The sequence below is a fragment of the Anolis sagrei genome, chromosome X (genome assembly GCF_037176765.1).
Source record: "Anolis sagrei isolate rAnoSag1 chromosome X, rAnoSag1.mat, whole genome shotgun sequence".
Lineage (NCBI taxonomy): Eukaryota > Metazoa > Chordata > Lepidosauria > Squamata > Dactyloidae > Anolis > Anolis sagrei.
In genome coordinates this window covers 75,481,340-75,495,822 of record NC_090034.1, presented here as the reverse complement: position 1 = coordinate 75,495,822, position 14,483 = coordinate 75,481,340, and the positions used below count along the sequence as shown (strand labels likewise).

The window sequence follows — 14,483 nt, the reverse complement described above, 5'->3', positions numbered from 1 at the left end:
AAAATACTATAGTCTTTGGTGACCCCTCTGAGCAGATCCAGCCGTTGGATCTGCTCAGTTAATGGGCCATCACAATGCTTTATCCCTTTCAGTGGGGAAATCCTAACCTATAGTCTTTGGCGACCCCTCTGAAACTCTGAAACTCCTTCGTGATATTTTCAAATAAATCGCAACCGTTGGATCTGCTCAGCTAATGAGCCATCACAATGCTTTATCCCTTTCAGTGGGGAAATCCTAACCTATAGTCTTTGGCGACCCCTCTGAAACTCCTTCGTGACACCCCCAGGGGTCCCAACCCCCAGGTTGAGAACCACTGTCCTACAGGATGGTCAAACATCTCGGCTTCCCTTGCACAATATCCTTAGGTAATGGTAAAGGTTTTCCCCTGACATGTAATCCAGTCGTGTCCGACTCTGAGGTGTAGTTCTCATCTCCATTTCTAAGCCGAAGAGTTGGCATTGTCCGTAGACACCTCCAAGGTCATGTAGCCAGCATGACTGTATGGAGCACCATTACCTTCCTGCCAGAGCAGTACCTATTGATCTACTCACATTTTTCATGTTTTCGAACTGCTAGATTGGCAGAAGCTGGGGCTGACAGCAGAAGCTCACGCTGCTCCTCGGATTCGAACCAGCGACCTTTCGGTCAGCAAGCTCATCAGCTCAGCGCTTTAACCCACTGTACCACCAGGGGCTCCATGGACAATATCCTTGCAGACAGCTAATTCTATCACACCAGAAGCGACTTGCAGTTTCTCAAGTCGCTCCTGACACACACAAAAATGATTCCAGGTGGGGTGATAATGCTGGCTGGTAGATTTCTGATGCCATGAAAAGTACTGCAGCAAGAGAAATACAGGAATAACCCATCAAGGGCGCGTTTCGTCAGGACTCTCCTGAGCATGTGACACTAAAATGAATGGGCAGTGTGTAAGAGCAGCCTGGATTCACTATCCTTCTTTATGTCTTCTCTGAAAGTCACATTTGATCTGCTGTGGTTACCTTTTCCCATATTTCATTTAAAAACCTATTGTGTGTGTTACTGTGATCTTGAATCGTTGTTAGCCACCCTGAGTAATGCATATGCATTAGGAAAGCAGAGCAAATATTTTTACATGAATTATATCTTGGTTTTGCATTTCCTTATTTTTGCAATTGGTAGGCTGTGCACGGCTCTGAAAACCGAGCTGGAGCAGCTCCCCTGCGAGGAAAGGTGACAATGTTTTGGGGCTGTTTGGCTTAGAAAGTAGGTAAAGGGAGACATGACAGACGTGTACAAAATTAAGCGTGGTCTGGAGGAAGCAGATAGGAAGATGTTCTTCCCCCTCATTCCTAATGCTAAAATCTGAGCTCATTCACTGGAGCGGTGTGGCAGGAGAATCAGGGCAGTTGAAATGAAGGAAGTACTTCTTCACATGGTACATTGTTTAAAAGTTGTGGAACTCATTCTTAGGCGATCCCTCATTTTCCGAGGATGATTGTCTTCCAATACTCTTGTGGGTCCATATGTGGCTGTGGAGCCCTATTCTTGATCTGCATCTTCTTCCGCAGTGAGGGCATTGGTTTCCAGGTGGAAGGAGGTCTCGGTCGGGGTTGGCTTGACGCGTCTTCCTCTTGGCACGCTTCTCCCTTTCGCCCTCCATTCGTGCCTCTTCAAATTCTGCAGCACTGCTGGTCACAGCTGACCTCCAGCTGTAGCACTCAAGGGCCAGGGCTTCCCAGTTCTCAGTGTCTATGCCAGAGTTTTTAAGGTTGGCTTTGAGCCCATCTTTAAATCTCTTTTCCTGTCCACCCACATTCCGTTTTCCATTCTTGAGTTCGGAGTAGAGCAACTGCTTTGGGAGACGGTGGTCGAGCATCCGGACTACGTGGCTGGTTCAGCGGAGTTGGTGGTGGAGGACCATCGCTTCAGTGCTGGTGGTCTTTGCTTCTTCCAGCACGCTGACGTTAGTCCGCTTGTCTCCCCAAGAGATTCGCAGGATTTTCCGGAGGCAGTGCTGATGGAATCATTCCAGGAGTTGCATGTGACGTCTGTAGACAGTCCACGTCTCACAGGCATAGAGCAGGGTTGGGAGGGCAATAGCTCTATAAACAAGCACCTTGGTATCCCTACGGATGTCCCGGTCCTCAAAGACTCTCTGCCTCATTCGGAAAAATGCTGCGCTCGCAGAGCTCAGGCGGTGTTGTATTTCAGTGTCAATGTTGACTTTGGTGGAGAGGTGGCTGCCAAGGCAGCGGAAATGATCAACATTTTCTAATGTTACATCATTAAGCTGTATCTCTGGCATTGGAGAGGGGTTGGCTGGCGACTGCTGGAACAGCACCTTGGTTTTTTCAATGTTCAATGACAGGGCGAGCTTCTCGTACGCTTCTGCAAAGGTGTTTAGAGTGGCTTGTAGATCTTCTTCTGAATGAGCACAGACAACGTTGTCATCAGCATACTGGAGTTCTATAACAGATGTTGTTGTAACCTTGGTTTTGGCTTTCAGTCTGCTGAGGTTGAATAGCTTGCCATCTGTCCGATAGATGATTTCCACTCCGGTGGGAAGCTTCCCATCAACAAGGTGAAGTATCATAGCGATGAAGATGGAGAATAAAGTTGGGGCAATAACACATCCCTGTTTGACACCGGATTCCACCATAAATGGATCACTTTGGGAGCCATTGCTGTCCAAGGCTGTTGCCATCATGTCATCATGGAGGTGCCACAGGATGTTCACAAATGTGTTAGGGCACCCGATTTTTTGGAGGATGGTCCAGAGAGCGCTGCGATTCACTGTGTCGAATGGCTTTGCAAGGTCGATGAATGCCATGTACAGAGGTTGATTTTGTTCTCTGCATTTTTCTTGGAGCTGTCATGCAGTGAAGATAATGTCCATGTGGAACTCATAACCACAAGATGTAATGATGGCTGCCACTCTAGTGGCTCCCAACTCAAGGCAACTTTGAAAAGGAATTGGACACATTCATGGATGATGGAGCCATCGGTGGCTTCTTGTCATTCCCTCCAGTGGGATAAGAGTAGGAAGATGTTGCCGCACATTGGTCCCACATGGAAAGCCAACTGGTTGGCTTCTATCCATTCAGAAGGTTAGACTAGATGGCTCTTTTGTCTGATCAAACATGGTTCAACCTAAGTTCTCATTCTGATAAATTGACAGAGTAAAAACAGATCATCTACACCAGTGGTTCTCAACTTTCTTAATGCTGCGACCCCTTAATACAGTTCCTCATGTTGTGGTGACCCCCAACTCGGAAGCTCCAACTAGTCCAACGCTCGGCAGCCATGATTTTAACAGGAGCGGAGCGCAGGGAGCATACAACCCCCCTGTTGCGCCAACTCCACTGGCTACCGATCTGCTACCGGGCTGAATTCAAAGTGCTGGCGTTGGCCTTTAAAGCCCTAAACGGTTCCGGCCCAAGCTACCTATCTGACTGCATCTCTGCCTATGAACCCACCAGGAGTTTGAGATCTTCCGGGGAGACCCTGCTCTCGATCCCGCCTGCTTCTCAAGCTCGGCTGGCGGGGACGAGAGATAGGGCCTTTTCTGTGGTGGCCCCCCGGCTTTGGAACACCCTCCCCATAGAGGTACGATCAGCCCCTTCGCTGATGGTGTTTCGGAAAAGATTGAAGACATGGATGTTTAAACAAGCATTCGGTTAATCCGTTGTAACGAATTGTGATGACTAAGGATTGGTTATACACGGACGATGAATTTTGGATTACGATTCCAGTTATGAGATGCATAGGATTGTTATTGGTGGCCCAATAATTTGTACTGTATATGTGTTTTATGCTTTTAACTGAATATTGTTTTTTAAATGTTGTAAACCGCAATGAGTCGCCGATTTAGGCTGAGATATTAGCGGTATACAAGTGCATTAATAAATAAATAAATAAATAAACTTCATTCCTACTTCATAACTAATTTTGCTTCTGTAAATATCTGATATGCAGGATATATTTTCATTCACTGGACCGCATTTTGGCACAAATACCAGATACATCCACATTTGAATACTAGTGGGGTTGGGAGCGGCGGCATTGGTTTTGTCATTTGGGAGTTGTAGTTGCTGTGATTTATAGTTAACCGACTATCAGAGAGCATTCTAAACTTCACCAACGATGGAATTGAACCAAACTTGGCACACAGAACTCCCATGACCAACAGAAAATACTGGAAGGGTTGTGTTCTGGAGTTGTAGTTCACCTATATCTTCCTTGAGCTTTGGAGTTGGAGTTCATCTATATCCAGAGAGCACTATGGACTCAAACAATGATAGATCTGGACCAAACTTGGCACGAATACTTAATATGCCCAAATGCGAACACTAATAATATAATAATAATAACACAAGCATGTGGACAATTTCAACAGAAAGGAAGAAACCATGAAAATGAACAAAATCTGGCTACCAGTATTAAAAAACTCAAAAATTACAACAGCAAAACAGCAGAGAGTAAACAATCAGGCACATCAAATCACTCTCAACAAAAGATTCCCCCCAGGCACTTCCAAGCCATTAAATTCTAATCAAGGTGGTCAGTTGAAACATTCACACCTAGCTCCAGCAGACATAAGTCCTTTGCCCCACCCTGGTCATTCCACAGATATATAAACCCATTTTCCTACTTCCAACAGACCTCACTACCTCTGAGGATGCTTGCTATAGATGCAGGCGAAACGTCAGGAGAAAATGCCTCTAGAACATGGCCATATAGCCCGGAAAAACCCACATGAACCCAATAATAACACATTATTTGTACTCCGCTACCATCTCCCCAAGGGACTCGGTGCAGCTTACATGAGGAGTTTGTGGGAAATAGACCTTGACATTTGGGAGTTGTAGTTGCTGGGATTTATAGTTCACCAATCAAAGAGCATTCTGAACTCCACCAACAATAGAATTGGGCCAAATTTCCCACACAGAACCTCCATGACTAACAGAAAATACTGTGCTTTCTGACGGTCCTTGGCAACCCCTCTGATCTACACGCAATCCTTCTTGTTGTTGACTGCTGTCAGGTTGACTTCAATGCTATGGTTGTGCAGATAGCAACATTAAATGTATCTATATATGCACACACACACATACATAGGTGACTCTATGAATAAGAGACCCCCAAAGTCACTGTATCATAAGAAAATTAGTATTTCAATACAGAGCCATTTTAATACCAACCCCCTTCTGCTGATCCCTGGGTTCCTGGGCAAGTACTTATTATTTCATTCCTTTTTCCTCCCTGAGGACAGGAAGCGGATTTTGCTGTGTGATGGAACAAAGAGGAAATATTTCCTACCTCCTCTGCATAAGGGCTGTCAGGATGGTGTGGTCCTCTGGATGTGGTCAGCTTGTAGCAGCCATGATAGCACACCATTGGCAGTGTTGGCTAGTGAGACTCACAGCCCAGCACTTTTTGACACTGCAGTCGACTGTTCTGGGGATCCTTGTACCTAATCATAGTGTGATTGTCTATATCCAAAGTGTTTCTTGCTTAAGTTTTAATAATACTGAATTTTACTTGGTTTTTAACTATGCAAAAGCTAGTTCATATAGTATTTTATGTAGTATTTGAAGGGTGTATCTCGCCGCTGAGCCCCTGGTGGCGCAACAAGTTAAACCACTGAGCTGCTGAACTTGCTGACTGAAAAGTCGGCAGTTCAGATCCAGGGAACGGGGTAAGCTCCCACTGTTAGCCCCAGCTTCTGCCAACCTAGCAGCTTGAAAACATGAAAATGTGAGTAGAGCAATAGGAAGGTAATGGCACTCCATGCAGTCGTTCCCACCACATCTAGGAGGTGTCTACGGACAACGGCAGCTCTTTGGCTTGGAAATGGGGATGAGCACTTCCCCCCAGAGTCTGACACGACTTGACTTAATGTCAAGGGAAACCTTTACCCATAGTATTTTAATGATGTATTTCATATTATATTTAACAATCGGGTTTATATGTATTTATGTGTTTATCCTTTATGTGAAAGACCGATGGCCTAAGCATTAAATAAACAACTATTACTACCAGTGATAGTCACAGCCCAACACTTTTTGAGGAACCACATGTCCCTCTCCATAGGTCTAAACAGCTTCTCTCCTACATCACTCATCACTGTCTCTGCTTTTGTTTTTCTCTGCACACATAGCAGTCACTACCGGGAATCTCCTAGACTTGGAGAATGCCATCAAACCCCCTTTGACCGTGAACTCCAACTCTGTGCACTTAGACAGCAGCATCTTTCGACCACATTCATCAGAAAATAACAACGTTGTGTGGGTAAGTGTTTTGCGAGCATTCCTTGAAGCATGCAGATGTCTCAGTCATGATGTGCCAAACATAAGTGTGCCACTGATTATCTCTGGGCATGATTGCTAAAGGACATCATGTGCCGGTGGTTGAAATGGGATATTAAGAGTTCTTTTCAGTAGATCTGGGCCTATTGGTCCAGTGAGTGCTTCATCTTTGTCACTCCATCGACCTTAGGGGTATGTGTGAGAGAGATTGGTAGATAGCCCACAGGGGTGGAGGTTGTATCGCGTTTTTTGAGAGAGTTTCCGAATTTCAGAATAGTTTGTGAGTCATTTAGATCTCTTCCTTACCAGCCAGTCCCTCTTGAGGTATTTCTTGACTCACGTGGTCCCTTCGGAGAACATTGTGCATGTAACCCATTAATAGTTCTGGTAACACTTATCAAAAAACAACCCTTCCATCATTTCATACTAAATTGCTTTCTTATCTTGCTACACCAAATTAAAATGGAGGTGCAGGATGTGTTTGTGTGTGTGTGTCACAAGCTGTACAGTAAGTTTAGGAGAGTGAAAGGCCTGCCGAGAAGCTTTAATAAGGTTCTATTACACCAAACAAGGAAAATACTTCTCCTCCTCACTAAAAATCTTTGTCAAAACAGCCTCTAAACTCTTCTTTGATGCAGCCATATGGTGCAAAAACTCAACTGTTAATCTACATAGAGTGCAAGCAAAGTTTATAAAAGATCTTCTAAATGTGCCTTCTTGCGTACCTAATGCGGTCCTGCTTCTAGAAACAGGTGAATGCCCACTGAGTACTAGGGCCTGGACTCTGAAAATGAACCAACGGTTAAAAACAATGGTATTCCAACTGGGAACAAGTTTACTACATCACCTCCCTTATAAAGTCTCCAAACCCCTTTGGGCGAGGAGTACTGAACGAAAAGCAGCCTCACTTGGACTATCCGCACCCCTCCTGTTCCATCTGGGACTCAAAATGGCTCAAGAATCCCTGAAGCAAAGGTTGCGGGACATTGCCCTGGAAGAGCTTAGAGCGCACTCAAATTCACCATGCTCCCGTAGAGTCCTAAATTTACCATACAGGGAGCCATTTAAGACATGTGAATACCTAAAAAGCCTTACAGTGACTAAATATTGCAGATTATTTACAAAAGCGAGATTATGTATTTCCCTCAGAGTTGCTAAGAGGCTGACTGTCTGGAATGCCTTACTTCCAAAGACTATGCCCCTGTGAGGGAAATGAAATAGAAACAATAGAACACATTTTATTGCAGTGCCGCTACTACGCAGTGCAACATAGCCAACTTTTATATTCAGTCTGTCCCGCATGACCAGCCATCCCAAGCAGAGGATTGTTAGATATCTTTGAGAGGACAAGTGCCACAAGGAGACTCTCATTGTGGCAAAATTCTTTGCAATGGCAACAAGGCTGAGTGTCCTGAGTTGCCCTTCAAAAACAACCTTAATACAATGTTGAAAGTAAAAGAAAAATGCTTTACTTCAGCAAATACAAAGGATAAGCAAATGCAGTTGAAAATGCAAAAGAAAGGAAGGAAGTCTTAATGCAGACACAAATTAAAGTCTCTTACAAAATCCCAAAAGAAACAGCAGTCTTCCATCAGACAACAGGCAATTATCATGCATCGTGGTGTTATTGTTACTGTTTCTTGCTTTGTTTATGAGTTTATTTATTGTTTGTATTGCTGTTGTTGCTGTTTTTACTGATGTATTTGGGCTCGGCCTCTTATAAGCCGCACCGAGTCCTCTGGGAGATGGTAGCGGGGTATAAATAAAGGATTATTATTATTATTATTATTATTATTACTAAGTCCTTAGCAGCAGACACAAAGAGGTTCAACTGGAGTGAAAATATCGGCATCAGAGTTGTTGTTACCAGCAAAAGCTGACTGCTCCTGCTTCAGATTTATAGCCCTAAATTCCCCACACAGGAGGTGCTAGGGCATCTCCCAATTAGCTCAGCGTTTCTAGCAGCTATTCTAGCTGAACGCCATGTGTGCTCTGTCTCCTTTAGTCTCTCTAAAAATGTGGGCACTTGTAAAACCTCACCATCTGATTCTTCTTCTCCCTCCAATTCCTGAGCACTTCCTTGCTCCCCTTCCTCTTCCGAAGATGAAGAATCCCTAACACTGAGAAAGCAACTGACCTCTGACAGGGGCATTACTTGAAACTATGTAGATGTATCTTGTACAATGGACTTCTCCTGCAATGATGGGAGAATTTATAATGGCTGTTGGTTTTACTGATGGGACTATGGACCATAATAAATATTGTTGTTGTTGTTCTGATACATAGCTCAGCCTCACAAAGGTCTGAATATAGAATGACTATGGTACACTGAGCCATACAGGATTGCAGCGAATGTTTCCCACTGCATCCAAGACTTGGTACAGTCTATTAAATTAAAGGTATAAGACAATTGTGTACTGTTCTATTATCCAGGCAGAGGTCAAAAGAGAAGGATAGTCCATTTTATGGAGGGGGGAGGAGTTGAAGGAGGAAAACCATTTTCCCCATTTTTGCTTATTATTTCCCCTCCCCACTTACCCATCCAATGTGGCACTAGACACCTAGAATACTAACAACAGGGACTCAAAGGGTTAAGGCAAGGCAACGCCTCGGGTCTAGAGTCACCCAACAGGAAGTGCCCGAATGCAGAAGAGGAGCGTGGAAATCACAGAGGATAAGGGCGCTTCTGTTTCCGGTCCTGCCTCGTTTCCCCCTCCTCCTCTGCCTTTCCTTGCCTTTTCACTTGTTGGGAATGGAGAGAGAGTTGGAGAACACTCCTATAACACTGTTCTACAAATTTTCAGTTTTTCTCAGTTGCAGAAACGAAATGTGCCGTTTCTTAATAAATTTAACACGCTGAATTCAAATATAATAATTAAATGTGTTAATTGGCTCTGGTTTTTATGCAACAGCTATTTCAATTTTCTCCATAATAGGTAATTCATTAATATTATGATAATGCGCCTAACCTTACTGCATGTATATAAACCGTGAATATTTACTAAATTTTAGTCAAATTATATTGCCAATAGTTTATAATGAGAAATATTTATTTAATTAGTCTATTGTTTATGTTTGTGCAGGAAGAAACTATATTAGTAGGCCTAATGCAGTTGAAAAGTCTGAAAGTTTAAATGTCGCTTTAATCGTGACTTTAGTTTATATCCTGTTTGCTTCTCTTGACTTTTCTTTTGTATTCAAGGAAAGGATTGTCTCTTACAATGCTCCAGCAGTAGTCTGACAGCATTGACGGAGTCCATTTACCTTGATATCTTTTTTCCATAGTGCTTTATTTACACAAGTGCGAGGCATAACTACAGTAAAAAGAACAATGTAAAACGATGTTTAACGATACTGTCTCAGTCTTCAACTGACTGACCCTCACCGTTCAAAAGTCTGGCCTTATATAGGGCTTTCTGGCTTTTGCACACGGCACTAATACTGCGTCATCAAACCTTCTAGAATATTCTAGAATCTTCCATAGTGTAAGTCGCAACATGCATTTTTTCAACCATACGTGATCACGTGATTGCTTATATCATAAAAACTAGAGCCAATATACATTTTTAAATGTCATTTTCGTTTTCAGCACCCCAAAATCATAAAAGAACAACTATTTTCAGGCCCGCAACTTTTTCTCAGTTGAACAGTGTAATTGAAGGGGAAGTGCTGGAGGAAAAGGGGGCATTGATTAAGAGCGTTGGATAAGACGGAATGTCAGATAAGCGAAGGTCGGATAAGCAAGACTGCTGTATATACATACAATATAGTAAAAAAATCACAATTATATACATAACAAATAACTAGTATAGGAGGCTTGTTGAAAGTTGCTATTTCCAACATGTAAGAGGTTCAGTAATACCGACCATTAGATCTTGCTTCGTATTTATTCAGCAGGTCGGCAATAGGATGCTTTCCAGGTGCTTTGGACTGTAGCACCTATCATCCTTCATCATGAGCTGGGCTGATTATAAACTTTGCGATTTGTAATCCAAACCATCTAGAAGCCATTCTGCCTGGATCCCCCTTTTCTGGGGAAAAAACAAACAAACAGTGTAAAAATAATGTTGTAGAGTCATGTGCTTAGCTAAGTAAGTTTCATTCCTATATGATTTATTTTCATTTTTCCTCTCCTCCTGCCCCATTTCTCGTTCTAACAAAGGCACTGGATGACGGGCTGGATGAAGCGTTTTCAAGGTAATTATGATCATTTGTTTCGCAAAACGATCTTTCCACCAGCGGCCTGCCCAAGAAACAGGCTTGATTAGTGACTGCTTTTTCCTCCTCTCTCTCTTTCTTTCTTTTTTTCTTTTTTTGTAAATCCTTCTAATCTAAATTGTCTGCTGCAGCCTGACCCCTTCAGCAGTTCTCTGTTTGACTAATTGAACGATGGGATTTGCAGCCGACTGGATAAGTCAAATATTTTGATAACTTCTTAAAGGCAGGAGCTAATTTGTGTGTACGGTGGGGAATTAAATTCCCTAAATGATGTGGCTTACTCAGTAAGTGTTCGCCTGTATATGGCCACCAGGAGCAAAATGTGAACTGCCAAAACATGGAATGAGCACCCAAGAGGGAGTTAACAGCTGGGTGGAAATGCATATTGGGAAGTCCTGGAGGGAATGCTGTCTACAAGTTCTCCTGCTACAGTAGCTGAAATTTCCTAAGGCAGCATTAAAGCTTGAAAAAGTTACGTTTAATAATAATATATAATAATAATATTAACTAAATAATATAAATAATATAAATAATCTATTATTATTATTATTATTATTATTATTATTATTATTATTATTATTATTATTTGAAACACAACAAGATGACTCCACAGCAGACACTCTGCTGGCTGTTGAATTGGATCACACGTCGGACACTTCCCAAGTGTCTAGGTCTGTGTGATCTATCGGCAAATAATGCGTGCAGATCCCAGTAAGGTGGCCTTCTGCAACTGGCAGATGGTAATTTTGTCAGTGCTGATTGTGTTTAGGTGCAAGCCAAGATCTTTAGGCACTGCATCCAGTGTGCCGATCATCACTGGGACCACCTTGACTGGTTTGTACCAGAGTCTTTGCAGTTCGATCTTTAAATCCTCATATCGTGTCAGCTTTTCCAGTTGTTTCTCTGAAATCCTGTTGTCACCTAGTATTGCAACATCGACGATCCATACTTGGTTTTTTAACATGATTGTGAGGTCAGGAGTATTGTGCTCCAGAACTCTGTCTGTCTGAATTCGGAAGTCCCAGAGGAGTTTGGCGTGTTCATACTCTGTAACTTTTTTTGGCTTATTATTATTATTATTATTATTATTATTATTTGAAACACAACAAGATGAGTCCATAGAGTGTCTGCTGTGGACTCGTCTTGTGTTTCTAACAACAACAACAACAACAATAATAGTTTATTTATAGACCGCCCTCTCTCCTCAAGGGGATTCATGGGGGTTTACACACACAAAAAAGGCAAACATTCAATGCCCGAACTCGAAATACAAACCTTTTTTTAATAGATTTTTATTAAACAGTTTAAAACGTAAATACATGGAAAGAGGGGAAATATTTAGGAGAAATACAAACATTTTGAAATAAACAGAATAATACAAAAATAATAACCATGAACATGTAACAAAAGAGAAATTGACACCAAAATGAGAACCAAATATGAATAATCGAATAAACCAAAATATACTAATAACATAAATTAACCATTCAAACATAAAGCCTAGAAAAGGCAATTAAAATACATCATATTTATTTACTTACTTACTTACTTACAGTATTTATATTCCGCCCTTCTCACCCCGAAGGGGACTCAGGGCACATCTCAATGCACACATACACGGCAAACATTCAATGCCATTTTTAGATATACAAGACAGACAAATAGAGGTATTTTGGCATTTTCTAAGTTCATCACCTGGAGGTTATTATCAAGGTTGGTTTTTTTAATGTACCAAAGCAGCAATGCAATACAGATAGGTTTGCCAGCATTCCAGTGGAACTAAAATGTCCTAATCTTCCTCCTCTCCGTACACCAAAGTGCAAAAGTGCATTTTCAAGAGCTTTTTAAAGGAGAGGAGGATGGGTGCCATTTTTATTTCAGAGACGGGGAGCGAAGTGGTCCATATAGGGAGATGTGATCGGATAAATAGCCTGAACCCAGGCCGTTTAGGGCTTTATAGATAACGACCAGCACTTTGTATTTGGCCCAGAAGTGGACCGGCAACCAGTGGAGCTGCCACAGCATGGGAGTTCTCCTCTCACAATACAGCACTCCAATTTGCAATCTGGCTGCCAATCTCTGCACCAATTGCAGCTTCTGATCTGTCTTCAAAAGCAGCCCCACATAGAGAGTGTTGCAGTAGTCCAAATGGGATGTGACCAAGGCATGGACAACCATGGCCAAGTCAGGTGTCTCAAGGTACGGGCACAGCTGGTGCACAAGTTCCAACTGTGCGAAGGCGCTCCTGGCCACTGCCAGCACGTGGGGTTCCACAGTCAACAATGAATTCAGAATCACCCCCAGACTGCGGACCTGTGTCTTCAGGCTGGATGATCATCTATCTGAGAGTGATACTTTGATTGTAATTTTACTGCATGTCAGGGTGTTGGACTAGATGGACCATGTGGTCTCTTCCAACTCTATTATTCTACAAATTTATGAAAAAAGGACAGGGGTAGGCACAGAAAAACATCTATTTCTGTTTTATTGACTATTCTAAATCCTTTGACTGTATGGATCATAACAAATTGTGGCAAGTTCTTGGTGGTATGGGGATACCAAGCCACCTTGACTGTCTCCTGAGGAATCTGAATAACGACCAAGTAAGAACAGACCACAGAAGAACAGACTGGTTCAAGATTGGGAAAGGAGTATGTCAGGTCTGTATACAGTCAACCTACCTATTCACTTTGGAGGCAGTGACAGACTTTGTATTCGTAAGCATGAAAATGACTGCAGCCAGGAAATCAGTAGACATTTCCTTCTTGAGAGGAGAGCAATGACCAATCTCGATAAAATAGTGAAGAGTAGAGACATCACACTGGCAATGAAGGTCCACATAGTTAAAGCAATGGTATTCCTGATAGTAATCTGTGGATGCAAGAGCTGGACCGTAAGGAAGGCTGAGCGAAGGAAGAGAGATGCTTTTGAACTGTGATGTTGGAAGAAAATTCTGAGAGTGCCTTGGACCGCGATAAGATCCAACCAGTCTATCCTATAGGAAATAAAGCCCAACTGCTCACTGGAGGGAAGGATATTAGAGGCAAATATGAAGTCCTTTGGCCACATAATGAGAAGACAGGAAAGCTTGGAGAAGAGAATGATGCTGCGGAACGTAGAAAGAAAAAGGAAGAGGGGCCGACCAAGGGCAAGATGGATGGATGGTATCCTTGAAGTGACTGGCTTGACCTTGAAGTTGGGGGTGGCCACAGCCAACAGGGACCTCTGGACTGAGCTGGTCCATGAGATCACAAAGAGTCGGAAGCGACTGAATGAATAAACAACAAAAGGCACATGATAGAAACTGTAGTCCTACCTATCTAGAAGGCAGCAGTTTGGGAAGGTCTGTTCAGTACCCATTGATGTAATTGAGCAGTTGAAGTCAACATGAATTAGGAAATGGCCTAAGTCCTGATCATTGTCTGTAAAAACAATCCTGAATGCTACCAGCATCTGTTGTTTAGCAATGTCACAAAACATGTTGGTAAGATTTTTCAAAGTACAAATCACTTCTGCTGCTCCTTCTCATTTTTCCTGCCTTGGACATTGAGAAATTCATCCGTTTCTTCCTCAAGCGGTCACTGTTGCCATGTTTCAGTTGCTTTCCCGGCTTCAAAAAAATAACTTAATGATGTTTTAGAAGAAGAATAGCAGAAAGCTATTCTTGTTTTGCTTTTTAAATGGATCGTTAGATTGATTTTTTAAAATGAGTACTAGAAATAAATGGTGGCCCGTCTTGGAAGAAGGGGGTCCATAAGATTGTGGGTATGAATGTCTGTATGGCAGGCCTTATTTTACAAATGTGCAAAAAGGAAAAAAAAGTCCAACCGTATTTTTAAATAATCTCTAGTACAATCTCCAAACATTGCTATCTGATGCAGAACAGTGAATATTGCCCGAGGTGCAGAGCTATTTTCACACCGAAGGCAGAAAATCCCAAATATAACTTTCCTATCTCCGAACAGTAAAAATCCC

General features: G+C 42.5%; 1 protein-coding gene across 2 annotated transcripts in view; it reads left to right on the top strand.

Annotated features, from left to right (window-relative positions):
• The window catches only part of LDLRAP1 (low density lipoprotein receptor adaptor protein 1), a 156,687-nt gene that overhangs the window by 127,766 nt on the left and 14,438 nt on the right, over nt 1-14,483 (top strand). Inside the window, exons 7-8 of one of the 2 annotated variants that reach the window (XM_060784440.2) lie at nt 6,146-6,273; nt 10,453-10,487. In XM_060784440.2, coding sequence (XP_060640423.2) covers nt 6,146-6,273; nt 10,453-10,487 — 163 coding nt within the window. Of the gene's footprint in view, nt 1-6,142; nt 6,274-10,452; nt 10,488-14,483 lie in introns of both variants that reach the window. The other variant, XM_060784439.2, reaches the window with a different exon arrangement.